The sequence below is a fragment of the Rousettus aegyptiacus genome, unplaced genomic scaffold, assembly GCF_014176215.1.
Source record: "Rousettus aegyptiacus isolate mRouAeg1 unplaced genomic scaffold, mRouAeg1.p scaffold_m13_p_3, whole genome shotgun sequence".
NCBI classification, from domain to species: Eukaryota; Metazoa; Chordata; class Mammalia; order Chiroptera; family Pteropodidae; genus Rousettus; species Rousettus aegyptiacus.
In genome coordinates, this window is record NW_023416306.1 from 132373819 (window position 1) to 132396815 (window position 22997).

General features: G+C 36.7%; 1 protein-coding gene across 2 annotated transcripts; it reads right to left on the reverse strand.

Annotated features, from left to right (window-relative positions):
- Positions 1–276: 276 nt before the first annotated feature.
- On the reverse strand, positions 277–21617 carry MTFMT (mitochondrial methionyl-tRNA formyltransferase). Of its 2 annotated transcripts, none has more exons than XM_016141054.2 (9): positions 21362–21617; positions 19326–19535; positions 17379–17477; positions 15989–16091; positions 14771–14846; positions 11442–11533; positions 4825–4903; positions 3884–3966; positions 277–2714 (listed from the first exon to the last, which is right to left on the reverse strand). In XM_016141054.2, the coding sequence occupies exons 1-9, from the start codon at positions 21580–21582 to the stop codon at positions 2517–2519; spliced, it is 1161 nt and encodes a 386-aa protein (XP_015996540.2). In that variant the 5' UTR covers positions 21583–21617; the 3' UTR covers positions 277–2516. The 2 variants fall into 2 exon arrangements, with proteins under 2 accessions (XP_015996540.2, XP_015996538.2); XM_016141052.2 differs by having other exon boundaries at positions 17379–17501.
- Between the last annotated feature and the right edge of the window lie 1380 nt (positions 21618–22997).

The window sequence follows — 22997 nt, forward strand, 5'->3', positions numbered from 1 at the left end:
CACATTAAATTCCTTGATTAAGGATAAAATCATTTGCCATAGAGGTGGGGCAGTTCAGGGTTAGGACCACAGACTGGTATCAGACTACTGGAGTGCGAACTCCAGCTCTACCACTTATGAGCTATTGAACGTCCTGGAAAAATGAGGATCGATTACAAAATCTGGCTCAGAGGGTTATTGTAAGGGTAAAATGAGATCCGGTCAAGTTCTCAAGAATTGTAGCTAGCAATCAACAAATGTTAGCTAATAATGATGGTACTGAGGCCTTGTGCTGGATTCATTACCTATATTATTTTTATTCCTCATGACCACCTTTGCAAAGTAGGTACAATTTTAACTTCATAAACAAGGAAACAGATTCAGAGAGAGTGAGTAACCAGCCCAGACTTATTATGGTCAGTGACAGGCCTGGGGCTCATACCATGTTTGTTGAATCTAAGACTCTGCCTCTAGAAATAGTATATTTTTGCCTTGAAATTGTTTGATGAATATAGAGAAAAAAATGGCAAAAATAGGCTGCATATACAAAGTATATACAGCCTTAAGTACAAAGTATAAAAACAATAAACATCTTTTTGGCAGTCAATCTCAAGGGCACCTTTTTATGCTCAGAAACATTTCTTTTGTCCCCTAAACCAAGACTAAAATCCTTTTAAACAAAATCTACAGTTGTCTTCGGGTTCTAATGTTAGTATTTGTCACTAGCTAGCTGTTGCCAGACCCCTGTTTCATCATCTCTACAATGAAATTTTGAGTTATGAAATCATAGGTCATTTCCCACTCTAAAATTCTTTTCCTCCTATTGGTTTAAAGGCATCTCCACAAGCTGTTACTGCCATCCAGAGGAGGAATACTGTTGCAGACACAAAGAAGGCATTATGGCAGTTTTAGATAGTGGTGACAATACTAGCTATCATTTATTGAGTGTCTACTATGTGTCAGGCACCTCCCTGGACGTATTCGTATGTATTTCTATTCTTCAAGATATTACCCATGTTCTTAAATTGGGAAATCAGAGTTTAAAAAATTTAAACAACTTGTCCTGGGTCACCCTGGGTCACTAGTAATAAGTAAATTCTGCTTTGGGTCTAATGTTTTTTCAGCAGTGACAAGAACCAAAATAGAAGCATCTTGCAAAAGAGAGAATGTGTTTGCAAACCCATCTTTTTAGCCAGAGAACAGAATAGATCGTGGTCCACCTTCCCTGAAAGGACTCTGGACCTAGGAGCCAATATATGGCTCAGATCCATGTGTACCTCTTAAACCAGTTAAGCTGTTACTACTCTAGCATAAAAATTATTTGTTGAGTATGATAAAATACAGAGTCCCATATCCAGAGATTCTAAGTCTAGGTCTGGAGTAGAGCCCAGGAATCTACATTTTTAGGAAGTACTACAGGTGATTCTCATCCAGATGAGAAGCCCTGCTCAGTCACACTGGACTGTGGTTTCTACAGGGGCCTGAACAGAATGAGTCACATAGTTTCCTGAGGCCTATCTGGGATGTGGACTATTTACTTATTCAACGAATGGGCTGCCAACTTGAAGATGGAATTTCTAAACCTGGCATTTATCCCCCAGTCCCAGGATGGACTCAAGGCTCCTTGAATGGGAAATTGCTCCCTGTGGGATGGGTCTTATACTCTTGCCTCAAGATTTCATATTATACAAAAGGTATTTCATATAGTCCTAAACATACCAATCATGATGACTAACTTCCCTTTTTAGTACACTGCCTCACCTGCAGCCCTCACACACTAGTCAGCATTAGGCTATTTTCTATGCAGGTGAACTCATTGGACTGGGGTGGGCCTTCACACACAGTTTGACCAAGGACTAGAGTGGTCTGATATGTAAGATTCTGCCTGGTAAGGGCAATGGTAATTGGCTAAACAACCAGTAGACTCCACCCAGATTATGGAGTGGCAGACTGAGACCATTAATCACTAGGTAGTAAGAGATCAGGACCAATAAGCAGAGAGCTGTGCCCTCGGTAAGATGCCCCACTCCTGTGGCAGTATCTGAGTGGGTACTTCCTTAGATCAATGTGACAGAAATTATTATTTATCTTTTCTACTTGATGGGAGCTAGATGGTGGAAAAATTTAAAGAGCTGACTTAACTACTTGTTGAAAATCAGAAATGCAGATTAAATACTCCTAAATCATAACAGTCAATGGGGACAGAGATTTTAGACATTCAACAGATGCACTTTTTAAAGAACATCTTTTCTGTATGCATTTGCATACCAGTTAATTGCACTTGCTCTTAAGATACAATCTCCTTGAGTTTGATATTATATAAATTAAATTTTTATTTAAAGCTTCTTTTGTTATTCAAGTAGAAAAGTTGTTTTTAACTACTGTTAAAAAGTGGGAAGTGAGGTAATTCATCTTTTTCCCAATAATCATCTCTTCCTCCAACAGTGTCATCTTTTTGAAAGTCAAGGTAATTCCTTATAAATAAGGCTTTTAATAAATTACAAATATGTAATAGGTCTTGTCCATCTTCTTCCGAACTACTTAATGCACTGTTGCATAGCAACAAATTCTTTTTTCTGCTTCTTCTTTGCTGGAAGTCTGAGAGTCTGAAATCTGCATTGGCTTGGATGAGCTTGGGCATTTTTCTGATGCCAGGAGTGCAAATATCCATTGTAGAAATCAGTAGCTGTTAGTGTTTTCTTGAGCATCACTGATCGAACACCAATCCAGCCATCCTAAAAGGTAAAAGACAAATAGTGAATAAGCAGCGATAACAAAACTTTTATCATAAAATCAAAGCTTATTAAATGTCTACTTGCAAAGAGCACTATAATACATATGTAACAAAATTCTTTGACTTGAAAAGTTTATTACTAAGGAGCGATTACACATGTACAGACATGAATAAACCTATTTAAACACAGAGGAACAGAATAAAAAGGTATGTTATCTTTGCATGGTGCTTTACAGTTTTCAGAGTATGTCCATGTATCTTACTGTGATTTATCTAACCACTCTAAAAGATAGACAGATTCAGTATCCCCAGAGAAAACTGATTTTAGAAGAGAAAACTGATACCCAGAGAGGGTGAGTGATTTGTTTATGGTGACATAACTGGTGGGACTCAAACTCACATGTACAGACAACTCCAGCTTCTTCTATGAGAGCAAATCGCAGATTTGCAATACAGATATTCACAGACCCAGAGAAGGACAAGACATATGTAATCAATGTTATTCCAGAATAACTTGAAGAGAGTTTGATGTAGGAGTTCTGTATCTGCATTCTGCAGAGGTCAGGTCAATCTATCACACATTTTAAAACAGCCCTTTGTGAGCATGAAACATCTCACACAAACATTATGGGATATGGAAGGAAAACACCCAGGATATGGAAGGACTGTGAAACACTTCTCAGGATAACGCCATTGTCTTATAATGGTTCCAAAGCCATTTAAAATAGTTAAGAAATCTCCTCTCTAACCACTGTTGGATAGTAAAAGCAAGTAGGACACGTGCACTATAGTTCAGCTAGCTACCTCAATATCACTCTTTTCTGATAGTCATTTTAACAAGATGACTTGTTAATAAACAAGATTTGTTAATTATTAAAAAGAGCTTGTTAATTAAATTGGATTAGTGAGAATATATAAGTTTCTTTTAAGGAAACACTAAAGTTGCTGAATCTTCTTTCGTTGTTTCAGTAAAATAAACTTTGGCAAACTTTCATCCCTTTCAAAAAATTATACCAGAGATTCTACTATTTCTTAAGAAAATTAAACTGTCCATTGGCTCAATCTGATGGATAAGCAACTGAGTGAAGTACTAATTAAAAATGATAAATGATACAAGCTATACAAACTCACTACAACAAGTATGGTAATTCAAAACTCAAAGAAATGTACCTTGCAACAAACCAGCAGTATTTGCGACTGTTTGTGGTATGTTATGGATCCTGGAATAACAGCCTGTCCTGTTAATTTTGGATCTAAAGAGTGGGGGAGGGGGAGATACGAGAGAGAGAATAATTATACAACTTAATTGTGCTTCTTAAAGATCAAAAAACATCTTGGGAGACAGTACTAATATTAGAGTGGGCACACTGGCTGATGACCTGACTTTACAATCCAAATCTTAAAATGGAGCCATGGTGCTCTCTGCATATCTAAAACCTAAAGGGAAGCCTTCCCTATACATAAGAAGCTATGAGTCCTTTACCCAGTCTCCCATAAATCAATCTAAAATGTTAAATCTAGTTTTGACCATTTAGGGGAAATAATTAGCTACCAGTGGAGAAATATACAGCAGGCTTAGGATATAAGCTGGTGCTTTCATCCATGGTCAAACAAATCTCAATTCTAGATTCCTGGAGAACTCCAACTCCCTCTGAACTACACCCGCTCCTCCTGTGATTCACACTCCTTCAGTCTACCACGCTGGGAGGGCACTGATGGCTTTCAGAGCAGACCTGTGTTGTGAAATGCTATATCATGGCCTGAGTCTCACTGAAGGGCCCACAGATTTTCATTATGATATTCACCAGAATGAAACGAACCAAGTCATTTTACACTCCCTGAAAACCTTAGCGCAGGAAATCAGAGCTTAAGACGTGACAGCAGCACTGTTCTGCCTACCTCCCAGGTTCCTATGATTATCAAATGAGGAATACATGTGAAAGGACACTGCAATGAGTAAGGCTATGAATGAACATAAAGTGTTATCATTATTGAACTGAAACAAACTAGAAATCCTTCTTTTTAGTAAACGTGACCTATGGTAAAACAGAGACATTTTCAAATAGACTAGAGTGAAAACATTTTCCATGCCAGCTATTCAAAGTTAGTACCAGCGAGGACTGAACTATTAACTTCAACCAAATCCAGAAGTTTAATGGCATTATCCATCCAGAGTGTCTGCAATGGAATCTGCAAATAAAATTAAAGAAAGTGTGATTAAAGAAATGCACTCAACTCCCAAACCCTTTTCAACTATTATTTTGTCTCAATCAGGTCTGACTTCTCTCCCAATTATTCGGTCTCCAAATCTTACTGAATAGAACACAAACACGATCTCCTATATCAGTCTCCAGACTCTAAAAGATCCTAACATTAAACAATATTTTAAAATTAATGTTATAAATTTATATTTCTAATGAAAAATGTATGCATATTATGAAAAATGCAAACATTATAGTAATTATGTTACAAAATTTAGAAAGTGAAATTATTTTGTACTCCCTTCCCCAGAGGTAACCACTGTTATAGCAATTTGATGTTAACATCAAATATCCTTATATTTTTAAAACAAATAACCTTGTATTTTTTTCTACAAATACTATTGTAAAAATCTAGAACATACAGTTTTTCAAGGGATTTTTTACTTAACCATAAACCATGATCAGTGCACTTAACTATTTCACTTCTTTTATCTGCTGCATAGTATTCCATCTTATGAATGTACCATAATTTACACAGCCAATACCTTTATAATGAATATTTGTTATTTTAAATTTTTTGCTGTTATAAAATTATAAAATGTGGTAATAAATAACCTGGTAGATACATTTTTGAGGACTTTTACATTTCTGGAGGTTATTGTTTTTGTCTTTTTTTTTAAATGCACTAGATGGCAATACATTGCCATTTTTTTCTCTTATTAAACTGTATTAATAAGAGAAAAAAATGGCAATGTATTGCTGTTTATTATTAGTGAGACTGAGGAGCATTCTATATATTAAAGTGCACATTTTATTTATTTCTCTGAAAACTATCCATTTATGCTCTCTGCCTCTCTCCCTTTTTTTAAACTGAGTTGTTCATCTCTTGCCTATTAATTTGTGAAAGCCTTTAGGAAATTAGCCCCTTAATTCATGAATGTATTTTGAATATTTTTATTGTTGTTGATTTTTAGTCTTAGGTATACTATTTTTTCCCATGCACAAGTTTTTTATTTTTATGGAGTAATATTTATCAGTCTTTTCTCTCATGACTTCGGTGGTTCATGTTATGCTTAAAAAGGTCTACTCCACACTTCAAGATTATTAAATATTATAAAATTATTCAATTGTGTTTTTTCAGACCTTGGAGCCAGAAGTGAGATCTAATTCTTAGAGCTGCTATTTACTAACCAAGAAACAATGTGGTTTAGTATTTTTATTTAAATCCATCTAGGTTTCATTTTGATTTCTAAAGGTAGCCCTCTAATGGCTTACCAGTTGTCCCAGTGCTGTTTAGTAGATAATCCTTCTCACCCTTCCCCGAGCGTGAAATGCCATCTTCATCACATAACATTTCCAACATACCTGATACTTCAGAATTTGATTTAAAGATGTTAACGAAAACTAACACACACCAGAAAATAATTTCTTTCAAATATCTGAATTAAATAAATTTATTTTCAGACTGTAGTTCAATCTTCTATTTCATAGATAAAGCAGGTGAGGCCCAGAGAAATGCAGATATTTTTCCCAAGGTTAGACACACAGCTCATTAGTAGCAGAGCCAAGGATCAGAATCTATGTGTTTTTCATTCTCAGCTCAGTGCTCTTATGAGATCTCTTACAGAAGACATTTAATTTTTAGTAGAGTTAGCTGTTGCAAAGATTTAAACATTAAATTTTTTAAAATTAAGTAAATTTGAAGAAAAGTTCATCATTGTTTATAACATTACATATGACATATTTTGGTACAATATCCTCTTCTATAACTTGTTAACTCATTTTGCTTTACCTGGTCTCAATAAATGTCACGAAACAATTTTCATGTGTGTAACCTTTTACTTTTGAAGAACTCAAAATACTTTTGAAATATGCTTACTGACTAAAAAAAGATTTACATTTACTGAGTTATAAATATGCTAGGAATATAATCAGAATATACAGTTCTTATCCTTGAGGAGGTAAAGCTCACCTTCACCTGTAATTAGAGTGTTGCAGACAGAAAAGGGATGGTAAGAATACAGTCATTTCAGCGTCCACCATCATTACTGTTAAAATCACGTTTGCATGGATTTAAATTCAGAGTTTATCTCCTTTGATCTTGACAGCTGTGACCTGTCATTAATCTCGTGTTAGAGGTAAAAAAAACAAAAGCTCAGAGAAGATAAGGGTCTTGCTATTGGTTAGTAAATGGCAGCTCTAGGAATCAGACCTCACTTCTGGCTCCAAGATAAGCACTCCTTCTGTTATAGCACAAGCTTTTCTCAGTGGAGAGGAAAGGTGAATTGCAGAAGATAAGGATCATTATGTAGTAATATATCTGTGTTTAACTTTTTGAGGAAATATCAAACTGTTTTCCATAGCAGCTGTAAATTCTAACCAACAATATATCAGGGTTCCAAATTTTTCCATGTCCTTATCAACACTTTTTAAAAATTATAGTGATCCTAGTAGGTGTGAAGTAGTATCTTGGTGTAGTTTTTTTTTCATATGCAATTCAACTTATTTACTGTTTTACATCTTATAATTGCAAAAGCTTTATAATGTCACATTTTCTTAACTTAGCTGTTGGTGTAACAGCTTTATTAGTTCAAATCAAGAGAGATCAATGTTCTAAAGTAAACATGACATTGCAATATTTAGTTATTCTTTGTAGCTAGAACTCAGAAAATAATTTCCTATGAAATGGAATAATACATTTCCTTAAATCAATTGTATAATAGACTCAAAGACATCTTATACAGAGATCATTACCAATATCTCTCAGTTTCCATCTTTAGGATAAAGCTAAAGGTCTCGACTTCCTCCCTGTTCCCATTCTACTCCCTGCAGGTGATGGCTCAGGAGACCTCGCTTGCTCTGTATCCTGCCATCAGCTCATATCACAATGGATGCCTTTATCGGCTTTGTTAAAGCGGGCCACCCAGGCGGTGGAGGAAGCAGCCCTCTGGAGGTAGCTGTTCCAATCTTCCACTTCCTCTTCATCCAGTTTCTCAGGGAAGTCATGGCTCCCACTGATGTTGTCTGGCTTCCCTTCCACAACGCTAAGGGGCTTCTGGGATTTAGATTGCTCAGGTCCTTGACTGCTTTCATGCTGGCGTCAGAGGCCTTTGATGCTGAAGCTTACTGACATCTCCAGTAGACTGATCCAATTCTGAGTTCTGAGTTTTCTGGATCTCATCTCTATCTTTTACTTAATCTGGAAGTGGCAAGATTTGAAGAACAGCTATGTATCCCTTCTTTTCATTTTCCAAGTTCATCTCCATGGTTAATCCTGACTTTAACAACTCATCAGATCTTAGAATTTCACGACACTGCTCTGACCAGATAGCTCTTTGTTTACCTTTATACATAATGTGGTCTTTACCCTCATGAGGGTTATTGAGCACACTCTGACTTTCACACAAACTCTGTAAAATCCCATTATGCTGCACCATGTTCTCTGGTATAGCTTTACCATAAGCCAGGTCATGCGAATGGATAGTTTCTTTCAAAGTCTTCTGGAATTGTATTACATGGGATCCTTTACCCTCTTCTATCCTCATTTTCTTGTTCTCAGATGCAGCTTCCCTGAGGTGTGTTTCCACAGAGTGTCATTAGAAGAGCTCTTACCACGTAGCTCCCTCTTCTGGGTAACAGAAGACTAAGCACCAAGCCCTATTTGTTTCTTCAGGAATGTTGTCAGTTTCAATGTCAATATTAGTAGCAGAGATACTGGTCACTCTACCTATGTCACGACTTTTGCCTTATGAGGATAAGACTTGTTTTTCATTCATGTTCTCAACCTGCTGAAGTTCAGTTAAAGTCTCTTTTGTTATCATTTTCCCCCACAGCCACTAGAGTGCCAGAACTGTGCTGGATTACAACTCGTAAGGAATACAGGTGTGCAGTTAAGCGTTGTGAGCAACGGGGACTGAGGTATGAAGAAGCCAGGATACTGAGCACCAAGAACATGGAAAATACAGAACTCCATTTCTGAAACCTGCCCCAGGAACAGAAAATAGATTATAGGCAGGATCTAGTACTAGAAACATTGGGTAAACCTGCTGGGCCATGGTGTGTATATTAACCTGGGTCTGGCATTATTGCTGACAAAATGTGCATTGTTTTCTTGAGTTCAATTTCTACGCTACTCCAGTTCGAAGTCTAGGAGAGTCTACAGTGACACACTGGCCTGCTTCTAGCCTGACCTCTGCAACTCAGAGCATTTATATTCAGTGTAGTTTTGATTGGCATTTTTCTAATTACTAAAGAAACTGATCATCTTTTCATGTGTTTATGGCTGTTTATGTATCTTCTTGGGCGAAATGTCTATTCAGATCTTTTGGGCATTACCTAATCGTCTTTTTTGCTGTAGAGTTTTAAGAGTTCTTTATATATTCTGGATACTAGATGCTTATCAGACATATGATCTGCAAATATTTTCTTCCATTCTGTAGGTTATCTTTTCATTTTCTTGAGCGTGTTCTTTGAAGCCCAATAGTTTTGAATTTTCAAGTACAATTTCTGTATTTTTAGTTTGGTTGCTCATCTTTTAGGCATTATATCCAAGAACCACTGCCTAATTCAAGATCATTAAGATTTATCCCTATGTTTTCTTTTTTTCTTTTTTTTTGCATATTTTAAGAATTTAAAATTTTATTGACCTTCTAATATTTTTTAAAAAGTTAAATTTAAGATTATACCTTTAAGTTTGATATACCCCTGTATTTTCTTCCAAGAGTACTATAGTTTTAGCTCCTATATTTAGGTTCCATTTTGAATTTATTTTTATATATGGTGTGAGGTAGGGTTACAAATTCATTCTTTTGATTGCAGATATCCAATTGTCCAAGCTCCAGGTGGTGAAACGACCATTCTTTTCCCATCAAATTGTCTTGGCACTCATCAAAAATTAATTGACCATAAATGTATGGGTTTATTTCTGGACCCTAAGGCCTATCTCATCGACCTATATGTCTATCTTTATGTCAGTATCACATTTCTTGATTACTGTAGCTTTGTAGTAAGTTTTGTAAAAAAAAAGAAGTGCGAGTTCTCCGACTTTGTTCTTTTTTTTTCAAGATTTTTTGGCTATTCTGGGCCTCTTGGGATGCCATATGAATTTCAGGATCTCTGCAAAGAAGTCAACTGGAATTTTATAGGGATTCTGTTGAATCTGTATATCAATTTGGAGAGCAGTGCCATCTTAACAATATTAAGTCTTTCAATCCATGAACACAGAGGTCTTTCTATTTACTATTAGGTCTTCTTTACAATTTTTAGCGCTAGTAGTTTTTTAGGGGGATTCTTTATGAGTTTATCCATATAAGATCATGTCATCTACAAACAGAGATAGTTTAACTTCCTCCTTTCCAATCTGGTTACCTTTGTTTTTTTCTTGGCTATTACCTCCAGTACAATGTTGAACAGAAGTTGTAAGAGCAGACATCCTTCTCTCGCTCCTGTTCTTAGGGAGAAACCTTTCAGTCTTTTGCCATTAAATATGATGTTAACTGTGGGTTTTTGGTAGATGTTCTTTATCAGGCTGAGGAAGTTCTCTTCTATTCTTAATTTATTGAGCATTTTTATCATGAAGAGCTGTTGCATTTTGTCAAATGCCTTTTCTGCATCTACTGAGACAAATATGTGGCTCTTGTCCTTTGTTCTATTAATATGGTATACTGCGTTGATTGATTTTTGTATGTTGAACCAACTTTGCATTCCTCAGATAAATCCCACTTGGTTATAGTTATAATCCTTTTCTACATGTTCTTTGATTCAGTTTGCTAATCTTGTTGAGGGTTTTTACCTCTGTATTCATGAGGAATACTGATTTTTTAGTTTTCTTTTCTTTTAATGAAATTATCTGGTTTAGCCTACCTTGGGTTTTGTACTAGTTGCTCCCTCTATCTGGAATGCTCTTGTACTGATCTTAGCATGGCTGGCTCCTTATTGTCTTTTAGATCTCAGCTTAAGTGTCAGTTCAGAAGGCCTTCCTCATCTATCCAATCTAAAATAACCTCCAGTTAGTCTATCCCATTATCTTATTTTAATTTTCATAAAGAAACTTATCACACTATCTGATATTTTTATTTATTTGCTTATTTATTGTCTGCCTTCCCACATTATCTTTATCTCTAGTACCTAGAACAATGCCTGACACATAATAAGCCTTCAGTGAATATTTTCTTTAACGAATAAATGAATAGAAGAGATCATTTAATGAGTACCTACTCTGTGCCAGATAGTATACTAGACACTTTATATACATTATTTCAGCCCTAATTTTCCAATGAACAAACTAAAGCTCAGAGGTTACTTAATGTCACTAAACTATACACATAAAAATAAAAATGGTTAAAATAGTAAATTTTATGTTATATATATTTTACCACAATGAAAATAATTAAAAAAACAAATTTCAAGATCTTTAGATTATATTAGATTAATTCCTAAAAATATTTTGAAAGTGAATTACGCACACACACACACACACACACACATACACACAATTAAATAAAACTGCAATCTGACTTCTAACTTACTTTATCTCCAATGGCACGATAAAGTCTGAATATTTCCTCTGAAGTTTGTTCTTCCCATTTTATACAGCTGGTACCAACAGAAACCTTAGGGGCTACAAGATAAAGCCAATAGAAAGAATGAATATTAGGTTCCATGTCCATAAATTGATAACTACTGATGCTGAATGATAGATACAAGAGAATTCATTATATTATTTTCTCAACTTTTGTATATGTTTGAAATTTTTTATAACATAAAGTAAAATAAACCATACAAATACTAGAAGAAAACACTGGTGAATTTCTTTATAACCTAGGTGTAGAAAAAAATCATTCTAATTCAAACTCCAGAAGCAATTAAAGAAAAGAATGATAAATGAGTCTAGATAAAAATAAACTTTTGCAAGACAAAAAGAAATGCCATAAGTCAAAAAACACATGACAAACTAAAAGTATTTGCAATCTATATTACAACCCTTTATATCTACTTATATAGATATGTAAAAGACATATAGCTATATAACAAATATAAATAAAATTATATATTGTATTTAGAAATATTTTATATCTATTATATAGATTTATATCCATTGATTAAAGTATTCCTAAAGACCAAGAAGACCAAAACCTGACAGAAAAATTGGCAAAAGACTCTTCCCAGAAAAAAGAAATGCTAATAGTCCTTCAACATATGAAAAGATCCTCAAATTCACTCAAGGAGTAATGTAAGTTAAAGTTACTCCAAGTTGCAATGTATTATCTATTAGATTAAGAAGTAACACATGCATAAAGTTATTCCGAGTAAAAGTTATTCACTGAAATAGCAAAAGACTGGAAACAACCCAAATGTCCACCAATAAGAAATCTGTTGAATACTTATGCTATATCTGCACAAGTAAGAACTATGCCACCACAAAAAAAGAACAAGAAAAATTATTGATAGCAAATGATTTCCTGGATACAAGGTTAAGTAAAAAATAAAAGGTGCAGTGTATATTTTATGCTACCTTTTGTGGAAGTGAAATGGAAAAATCAATTTTAAAATATATGTTCTTGCTTATTTTGATAAAAGTAAACAACTAGAAGGCTAAATCAGAAACTAATAAAAATAGTTATTATAGAAGGAGGGATACAGGATTGGAGGGGCTAGTGATAGAAATAAGACTTTTCCGAGTATTCCTTTTCAAATGGCTTTACTGTTGAATCATGTAAATATTTTCTATATTCAAAAATAAGATTTAATTATTAGGGGGGAAAAAAGCAACTCTGAAAATTAACAACAAAATGAAGTAAATAAACCGAACTGTATAAGAACCTAGATAGCAAAATCACATGGAAAATATAATTATCTCCAGGAAGTTTTGAACACAGTATTCTGACTATATACCCTTGGTAGGACATATTTAAAAGAAAAAAAACTGCAGAGAAATCTTAAGTCCTACTTAGTACTTTTACTGTTTGTAGTAATATTGGTGTTACAATTTCAAAACTATTTTATGCAGAAAAAATAAACATTAGTATTGTTTGAAAAAATATTTAGTGTAAGAGAAAGTATTTTTTAAAACCCTGTAATTTAAAGTTTGAATCAGAAACAGTATGAACTCCAGTATTTTTTAAAAACATAATCCTAGCCTTGTCCACTGACACCTCATGCTGGAACATACTATTGTACCAGATGGTTTCTAAATACCACCCCCCACTAAAATGAATAAGGGAGAGAGGGCTGATTCTAGTGTAGGACAGAGAATTTACAAGGTGAACCTGGCACATCTTGTGATATACAGCCAGGTAGCACTCAAAAACTAGTTGGGGAATGAGGGGATGTCAAAAGGATACAGGAGCCAATATTAAGGAGCTCCCACTGGCCAATCTGGGACAATTTGAGTTGCACAAAGAATTATGACTGTAATTAACTGTAAAGCACAATAAATGAAAATACATGAGTCAAATGATAATTTTAAAAAACTTTAGTGGCCGTCAATAACTGAAGGCAATTATGGTACCAACTCCTTACTCTAAAAATTGATAATTAGAGAAAAAAGTAAGCATTTACCCTGTTATTTTAGGATGAACTAAAATTCATCCCCAATTAATGAGGAAAAGCAATTCTTACAGAACAATGCCGATTCCTAAATGTAAATAAAGTTGGAAAATCACTATTGGCAATCCCTAATTAAGTAATTCATTCAAAGTAGGAGCATCAATCCACACTAAAATTGTTATGTGAAAGGTCGTTAGAGAACAGGAATTTTGCATGGTGCCAAAGTCTTACCCCACAAATTAACAGCTACTTGCAAATAGAGAAACACATCTTCATACTGTACAGATCTGGTAGTCACTTCTTCAATCGAGTGATCAAACTTAGCTTTACTAGCCTTAATGCAACCTCACATTATGGCTTATTTATATGAGCATCTTAAGATTGGAGGCCAGACTATTCTGAGCATATCCTTTTAAATAGTTTTAACTTTTGAATCATGTAAATGTTTTTAAAATAAAATTAAATCATACATTTAAAAAGCTCCTTAAAATTAAAAATAAATTGAAACAAATCTCACTGGAACATAATATCATCTACTAAATACTGTTTCCAAAAATTTTAAGCTTGAATCTAACCAAGCCTTTAGAACTTCCAGTTTATAGGAAATGGAAGGACTAGAAGAATAAGTTAAACAGCAGTAAGTTAAACTGGAGGGAAACAGACAACTGGCCCAGTTTCTTCAAAAGGTCAATCACATGGAGGGGGGAAAAAATAGTGGAAGAATTACTCTAGATTAAAGAGACTAAAGAAACATAATAACTAATTAAAATTGGATCCTAGTTTGATAAATATACAGCTGTAAAATATGTTTTTAGACAATTAAGAAAATACTTAAATATGGACTAGATATTAGATACTATTATGGAATTGTTCATTTTTCTTAGGGATGCATGATGAAGTGTTTAGGGATGAAAGGTCATGATGTCATGATGCATACTTCCAAATGATTAAACAGAAATGAAAATATGTATATTAAATAAACATACATTTAGAGAATGAAAGAAAATCTGGCCAAACATTAATAATTGTTGACGCTGAGTTAAACAGGTATTCACTGTCTTTCAACTGATCTCTGTTTGATACTTTTCAATATAAAGAGTAGGAAAAAAATTTCCAATCTTTCATGAGGCTGCATATTAAGAGAGGGAAACCTTACCAACCATTCTTTGGAAAAGGACATAGTAGTGGGCACTTACTCTTTAGTCAAAATTAAGGGAAATGTGCAAGTGAAGAAGTCAGAATGTTTAGATGCCATCGACAAAAAACAAAACCTACGTAAGAGTTAAGAGTCTTTGCAGGCTTCACTCACCACGTGTCACCCCCTCGGTTGGCTGCTGCCTTCCATTGTTCAAACTTTCAGGCAAATTTTTCAAAACTGAAATAAGCTTAAAAAGGAGAACAATATATCAAAGATGAAAAGAACAAAGGCAGAAATACAACACAATTCATGTCATTTACAGCTGTAAGAAAGCTAGGTTGACAGGCGAGGTAGTTAATTGGCTTAAGCTGTGAGGATATACATCTGCTCAGTGGAGTTTCAGGAGAGATGCCACACTCTCTATAGAGTGCAAGTCACTGATTTGCTTCCAGAGAATACTGAGCTTTGCCTGGCTGTGCAAGCTTTCAGAACCAGGACAGACTACCCTCAGTCATTCACACTCTCAGCATGCTGCTGAAAGGCAGGCAGTAGGGCCTCATAGAAAAATAGTATATGCTATGTTCAAATCCCAGTTCCACCACCTATTGGCCACATCATTGTGGAAAAGTTATTTTACTTATCTGTGTCCTTCAATGTCATTGTCTGTATAAGTGTCAACAGCAACAGCTACCTCAAAGGTTTGTTGGGAAGGTAAAAAGTAAGTTTATAGAGTATCTAGAACAGTCCCAGAACACAAGCTAGTGCTCAATAAATGACAGCCACTATTATAATAGCATTTCTGAAGTATATGCCTAGAATAGGAAGCACCATCTATATGGCTAGCGGGAGAGTTTTCCTCTACAGAAAATTAGTAAGTTCATATGAAAATCATTAATTTGGTCATTAAGCATTTACTCAGACCCTACTGTATACAGATTAAATAAGCTATACAACGAGCTATACAAAACCATGGAGTTCATTTATAGGTAGGGGGTCAGCAGAATTCCAGTGCATATGGATGCAAATGATTGGAACACAGGCACAGAAGTGGGAGGAAAGCTAATAGTCACACAGGAAATGCTGTTGGTTCAGTCTGACAAAGAAGAAAGGTACATCTATGAGACTGAGGGGAGTGAAATTGGGAAGAATAGTCTAAAAGCCTCGCTGTGATGTGGTCCATTACAGGATCACATGTTTCATTCGAAAGCCTTTATGAAGTACCCACTCTGTGTAAATTCTCAAAGACTTACATGAGATTACAAATGCCAAGCTAATATGTAGGAAGCCATGGACAGAAATTGCGCTTTAAAAAAACGACAACTTAAAATCATGTAATTGTTCTTTTCATCTGGCAAGTGAATAAAAGCAGTGGGCTATCAGAGAACTTACCATGTTGGCACCCAGTCTTGACAGCATTGCTTCCAATTCCTTTGCAGTGCTTTTGGGTGGCACAGGAACGGTTTCCTGTTTGAGAATTGGACCTACATCAAATCTACAAAAATAAAAATAAAAAACAAACAATAATATAATTCCTGACAATTTCTAACAATCAAAATGTTTGTCTGCATGAGTGTTTACAAACCAAAAGAACAGTTTAACCTTGGCCATGAATTTGACTTAGTCATTACCAAGGGAGAAATGTTAGTTTGAAAGAAGGGAGAGTAAAATCTTACCTGTAATTAGTTTTTAAATTTATTTTTCCTAAAGGAAAAAACTATAAAGTTGCATATCAGGGATCTAATTGGAATTACAGATAATTCTGTCATTAGTAATAAATATTATTTTTAAAAAATCTCTATTTGTATAATGAAAGCATAGAGCAAAGAATTTCTTTTCTAAGAAAGTATAATTAGGAAATTCCTAATTATTTCTTTCTATAGTTCCTCTCTCAAAGAACAAGAGTTTTACCTGGATTATAATCACTGTTGATTATAAGTAGGCACAAGAGTGTGCATTCCCACAAGTCTTACGCTTTACATCAAGCTCTGTAAATACTGGCCATTGACTTTTACTAGAAATATATTTTGAATATTTAACTTTGTGGTCTATTCTTAGCTTGAGCTTTAATAAAATGTTTATTATGAAAAATTATAAACATTCACAAAAACGGAGTGAGAAGTCTAATGAATCACCCAGATTTTAGAATTATCAAAGTTTTGCCACTCCTGTTTCATCTACCCCCTTCCTCTTTTTTTTCTCAAGTAAACTGTAGCAAATCCCAGACACTGAATTGCTCTTGTGAACTCGTGAATTATTCTTTTATATGGGAACAATTAGGTGACAATAGGCAGAGGCTTAATACATTCCTGAAGCAATTTAAAATAATTGTTTCTTAGATTGTAAGTATAGTAACAAATTTAAATGTTTAAGCAACTATTGGTATACAATATATTCTTATGTCAGGTTCCAAAAATTGTTTGACCACAGAGACCAAGGCCAGCAGAACCGAGACTCATAACAACTAATATACAAAAATCTATCTCTCATTAAAACAATGTCTTTTACAGAAATCCAGTTGTTAATGATATAATTTATTTCAATTAAAATATTAAAAATTTCACAAGGGCTTTAAAGAGACACTGCATAAATACCAAAACATATAAGGCTTATTACGTAAAACACGTTAAAAACAGAGATGGTACAAAAGCGAAGGGCTGACTTTGGAGTTAGGGAAATTAGTGAGCACCAACTATTTACCTGTTCCCTCCTTCCTGCCCAAAGAGACTGATATCAATATTAAAAATCGCAAGAAATTTCAAGAAAAGAAAATAAGTTCTACCTTTTAGGTCTGATCTGCATAACCGTTACGCCAGTAACTGTGTCTCCGTGAAGCACCGTGTGGATGATCGGGGCTGGACCACGCCACCTTGGGAGGCAACTGGGATGGACATTCAATATGCCACTGAGTTAGAAAAGGCATAAATTAGTATGCAAGTGGGCTGTTCCATTTCATTACTGCTACCTAAACTAATATGCTACTTTTCATCATTAAACTTTCCCAGAAATTTTTAAAAACTAACAGTTATATCCAGTCTTGTACCATCTGAAAAGGGAGCCAGAGTTAAGTTCACTCTCTTACCATAAGACACCAATGAAACAATTAAAAACGGAGCAAGAATATTCATGGTTCCAAAGGTGTTCCACAACAGCTAATGCCTCGGATTTCAAATAAAAACTAAAAAAGGCATTTCGTACTATATGAGTAGAATCATTCAGATCCTATCGTGCATTTCATGGATGACGTGAGTTATATTTATAGTTTAGTTACATAATTACCCTCACTTCACTTAGTTTGCATACAGAATGACTAAAACAAGCTTCCTAAATCCCCATCAAGTGATCTAAATACCTTTGCTGTTTACCCCAATACACTTTTCATCCATTAATGAGCCATTTAAATAATTTACTGATCTGTCATTAATAATGTCTCTATCAGCATGATTACTCACTTGAGAGTGTGTATATATGATTATCTTATGTTCTAAGTTACACTGTTCAGCTCAGTCTCACTCAGCCAACAAATATTTACTGAGCATAATCCATGTGCTGGCAATGTTCTAAGTACTGAGGATACAAGCAATGGTGAACTAAACAGAAAAAAAAAATTCTTCCCTCAGGGAGCTTATATACCAAGAGTGGGAGATAAGCAATGAAAAACAAAATGTGTAAAAAGTTTGTCAGATGGTGCTCAGGGCTATGGAGAAAAATAAAGCAGAGAAGGGAAAAGGGGTATTGGGATTACAATGTTAATAGTGGTTAAAGGTTCTACAAATAAGAAGACACTTGGGCAAAAACATGAGGAGGTAAAGAAATAGCCATGCAGATATATGGGAGAAAAGCTTTCCAGGCAGAGGGAACAGTAGGTACAAAGGTCTCGAGGAAGGTCAATGCTGTCAAGTTCAAGGCACAGCAGGGAGGTCAGTGTGGCTGGAGTGGAGGGAACCTGAGGAATAGTTCCAGAAGATGAGGCCAGAGAGCCAGCAGAAGACCAAGCCAAGTAGGCAAGTATTCGCAAGCCAATATAAGAACTCTGATTGTTATTCTGAATAAAGATGAAAACCACCACAGAATTTTGAGCAGAGTGACATGGTCTGATTTATGCTTTAAAAGAAATGCTTTGGCTGCTGGGTTGGTAAAAGACTGAGAGGGCCAAGGACAAAAGTAGAGACCAGTTAAGAAGCTACTACAGGTAAGAGTGGTGGCAGTGAAAGTGATGAAAAAAGATTCTAAACAGATTTCAAAGGCATAGGATTTCCTGCTGGACTGGATGCACAACGGTGTGAGATAATGGATTAAGAAGACTCTAAGGTTTGGGGGCTGAACAGCTAGAAAGCAAGAGGTGCCATCTGCTGAGATAAACATTTTGGAAGGAGCAGGTTTTGGATGAAAGTTCACGAATGTCGTTTTGCACATCTTAAATGTAAAGTACCTATCAGACATCCAAGTAAAGCTGTGGAGGAGGCACTGGGTATCAGAGGCCTAGAGTTCAGGGAGAGATCTGAACTGGAGGGACAAATTTGGGAGTTGTCAGCATATACATGGAATTTAAGTGAGGGTGGGTGAAAAACCCATAGTGATAAAGAGCACCACACATTTTAACAATTCATGCCACTAACATTTTTATTTTAAGATAAAATACTAAAGAAAGTATAATCAGAGTTCAAGTTATTGCATTTTATGGATATCAAGTCCAAGGTCTCTATATTTCCTTATAAATAAAACTTACTAGGGAAATTTAAGAATAAGAGCCTCACTCATAAGTCGGCCAAACGAAGCGACTACTCCAACATCATATTCTCCAGATCCCACATCTGGCCACTCATACACTGGAAGCTGAGACTGGACAGCATATTGCTTCACTGGCAGTCCTTTTGGCGATGGGGAAGGCACTGTGACCACTTCCAATTTTTCAATTAACTCTTCCTCTTTGTTTTCACTAAGTTGGAAAGATTGGAAGAAAATGTGACAGTGTTAAGACAATGGGTCAAAGCTAAACTACTTCACATATCTCTGGTATTTTTATGATTAAATTCATGAAGCACTTAAGGGTAAATGGTTAAAACTAGTATAACTGAGAGACTAGGTTTTTACTTAATTTTAATTATTTTAAATTTAAAGAGCCCATGTGGCTAGTTCTAAAAATTTCTTGGGCAAAGAGAAACATACAGAACAGACATTTTATACAAATGGGATATTATATATACTGCTCTACATTTTTTTCCCTCTTAACAACACTACATATGCTATTATGTGAGCCTTTTAAAAAAATGGGTTAATTATATATTTGCTTACATATGCATGGAACATTTCTAGAATAAGAAACTAAAAACAGAGGCTGTCTCTGAAGAGAGGAACTGGGAACTGGGAGATCAGTGGAAGGAGCTGACTCTATATATCCTTTGACTCCATATGTCCTTCGATTCTCTTGAATTTTGTACCATAACCATGTGTTAGTCAACCAATACTTAAATACACACACACACACACACACACACACCCCATGGTAATCATTCCATGACAGTATGTATAGCACTACCTCATTCTTTTTATCTGCTGCATAGTATTCCAGTGTTCAGGAAGACTGTTCATTGATATATTTAGCAGGCATTGCATCACACGTTGAGATACGAGAAAAGGAATATAGGAGAGGGCCCTAAACGTACATGAGTAATGGAACTGCCAAATGAAGACACAGCAGAAGGGGCAGGATACAGGCAGTGAGAGATATGGAAGGTAGTATGGGGAAAGCAGCATTATGGATGGTGTGGAAAGGAAAGGTGTGAAGGGGGTGTTTCCAGGTGTGTACAAAGGGCAGTGTGTAGAAGGAGGAATATGGAACAAGAATATTGATGAGAGAGTCAGTATGAGGGGCTGCTGTGAAGTATTTGTAGGGAAGACTTGATGGAGTGAGATGGCAGAAATGAGTTGGGGGAGTAAATCAATCAGAAAAAAAACAGAATGGGGAAATAAAAAACGGGAGGTTGGGGGAAATGGGGCAGAGCAGTATACATGGGTATAGCTACCGTATACTATAGACTTCAGGACAGGTTGGATCACAAATATTTTTTTCCAATATACAAGATTTGTTAAATTTTAGAAATACTAAATGTATATCTAGGAGTTCTTATTTATAAATTTATTCATTTGAATACTTGGTATTTTGATTATGTCTTCATGTCGGCCCCAGAAAATTAGATCCGGCTGTATACAGGGAGGAGATGAGGAGTGAAGGAATAAGACATTGATGTGTCAGGGGATGCATGTTCCTGGTAAGAAGACACCTAAAGGATTGAAGGGTATCTATTAGATGAATCAGAGGCACTAGAAGGCAGTGGAACGGGAAGGACTTTGAAGTCAGACCCCTTTTCAGTCCCAATTAGCTCAGCTGATAACCTTGGGCAAATAGCTCAATCTTTCTGGGCTCCTTTCCTTACACGGAAAACCGGCAGGGAGGTGGGGGGACTGGACGGAGATGATGTATACACAGCTGCTAGCACGGGCTTGGCACCGCAGGATGTCCGCTAGCCCTTGAAGAACCGATAGACAGGGCCTGGAGTGTAGGGTGTAGACCGGACGGACCGGGGCAGGGTAGTGAGGGGGGTGCCGTGCACCTTCCGGGCGCCCGGAGACGCCGAGATCTGGGCCCACACCCCTCCGGCGCCGCTATTTTCCCCAACGGGAGTCCAAACCGTCGGGGCTGCCCTAAGAGGCTGGACATCGGCGCCCTCAGTAGCTGGGCCCCCCAAACCCCGGCCTCGGTACCTGGCGGCGTGCAGCGCCCGCAGCGTCTCGCGGGCGAAATGGTCTGTGCCGAAGAAGAGCACCCGCCAGGGCGGCTTTTCGCGGACTCGGGGACCCCGGCCATCCTCCCCACCAGGAGACCCGCCGAGCCAGGCCAGCGCTCGCCACCCGGGGCTCGGCCTTCGGCCCGCGCCGCCACCCGCTGGCAGGGGGCCCCACCAGCGCCGAACCAGCACCCACATCTCCTTTGCGGGCTGGCCTACCTCGCGCAGGCGCGTCGGGGTGAGAGTGCCCGAGCCAGGCCCGAGGGGCGGGCCCGGGGAGGAGCCCCCGAGGGGCGGGGTCTGTCAGCGAGTGGGGGCGGAGACTGTCAGGTTGGGGGCGTGGCCGTCTTGTTGGAGCTGATTAAGGAACTTTTAAGTTTAAGAGCTTGCAAGAGCCTGTGATGTTTGTTGCATTTATTTGCACGATTCAGCCAATCTCTCAAAAATTCTTTTGGGAACAAATCTTACGTATTTTCAGAAAATGAATTCCCATCATTTACATAATTCTGTCATTTTCTCGGCTATTATGGTAACTGATATTTACTGCGTATTTACTGCATGCCGTGTTTTGGCTAAGCATTTTATATTGATTAGTTCAGTTAAATCTCATATCAACCATACCAGGCGGCTATTATTACAACCATTTTACTGAAGAGAATCTGAAGCTCAGTGAAGTTAATTACCTAGCTAAGGTCCTCACAGCTAGCCCATGTAGCTCCAAAGCGCAATTCTAACCATTTGGCCTTCACAGCAATCTTACGTACTACGAAAGGTCAGTGTCCCCATTTTGCACCTTAGGAAACTAGGCTCAATTCCTTGCTTGTAATCAATCTCTCAAGTGAATCAAAGGACCTACTCTATCCCCTACCTTGTGAGTTCTTTTGCACAGAGGGATCCCATAGAGGAGATTCTTAGGGAAAATAGGTAGGGGAAGCTGTCCTTAGAAGATCTCTAAGAACCTTTGGTGCTTAGGTTCTTTATTCCTAAAGCTCATGCAGTGGCCTTCTCCTTGCATGTGGTCATACATCCTGGCTATAGAAAGGAGACCAGATTCCTTTCTAGTCTTGCTCTTACTACCTTTCCCCATCACACAGTCCTAGATCCAGTGACCTTTGACCAGTCTTTTCCCCTAAATTATGAGCTCTGCACATCCCTGCTTTTATGCCTTTGCTCATGCTCTTCTCCCTCCCCATCTCTCTTCTTCTGTAAATACTATCCATTCTTCAATACCAAGTTTAGACATTCTCTCTGAGACCTTGAGCTGGATTTATTGTCTATCCATTTGCCCCTTAATGCCTTGTGGGGACTTCTGCTTCTCATAGTTGAGAGTTATTGAGGGAAGTCATCTCATGTATGTCTAGACATTGACAAGTTCACCTGTGTGTTGAGTAGAAAGAGAGAAGTAAAGAGAGACTGTGTTTCTAGTGATTCTGCTGATCATATATCCTTCTCATATATGAGAAGGATAGTAAGATGGGACCCCAAACCTTCTATCCTTCAACTAAATTCTCTTTCAATATCCTCTATTAGAGTAAGTGGAACATGATTCTAATATTTTTAAAATAGTATTTTTCCATACAACATGATCTATAAATACAACCCAAATAGTCCTT

Coding starts and splice junctions, on each gene's coding strand:
- MTFMT (XM_016141052.2), bottom strand. CDS start 21,582: ATGTGGGTGCTGGTTCGGCGCTGGTGGGGCCCCCTGCCAGCGGGTGGC. Junction 17,502..19,325: donor CTTATTCTTAAATTTCCCTA/GTAAGTTTTATT, acceptor TTTCTAACTCAG/TGGCATATTGAATGTCCATC. Junction 16,092..17,378: donor ATGCAGATCAGACCTAAAAG/GTAGAACTTATT, acceptor TTATTTTTGTAG/ATTTGATGTAGGTCCAATTC.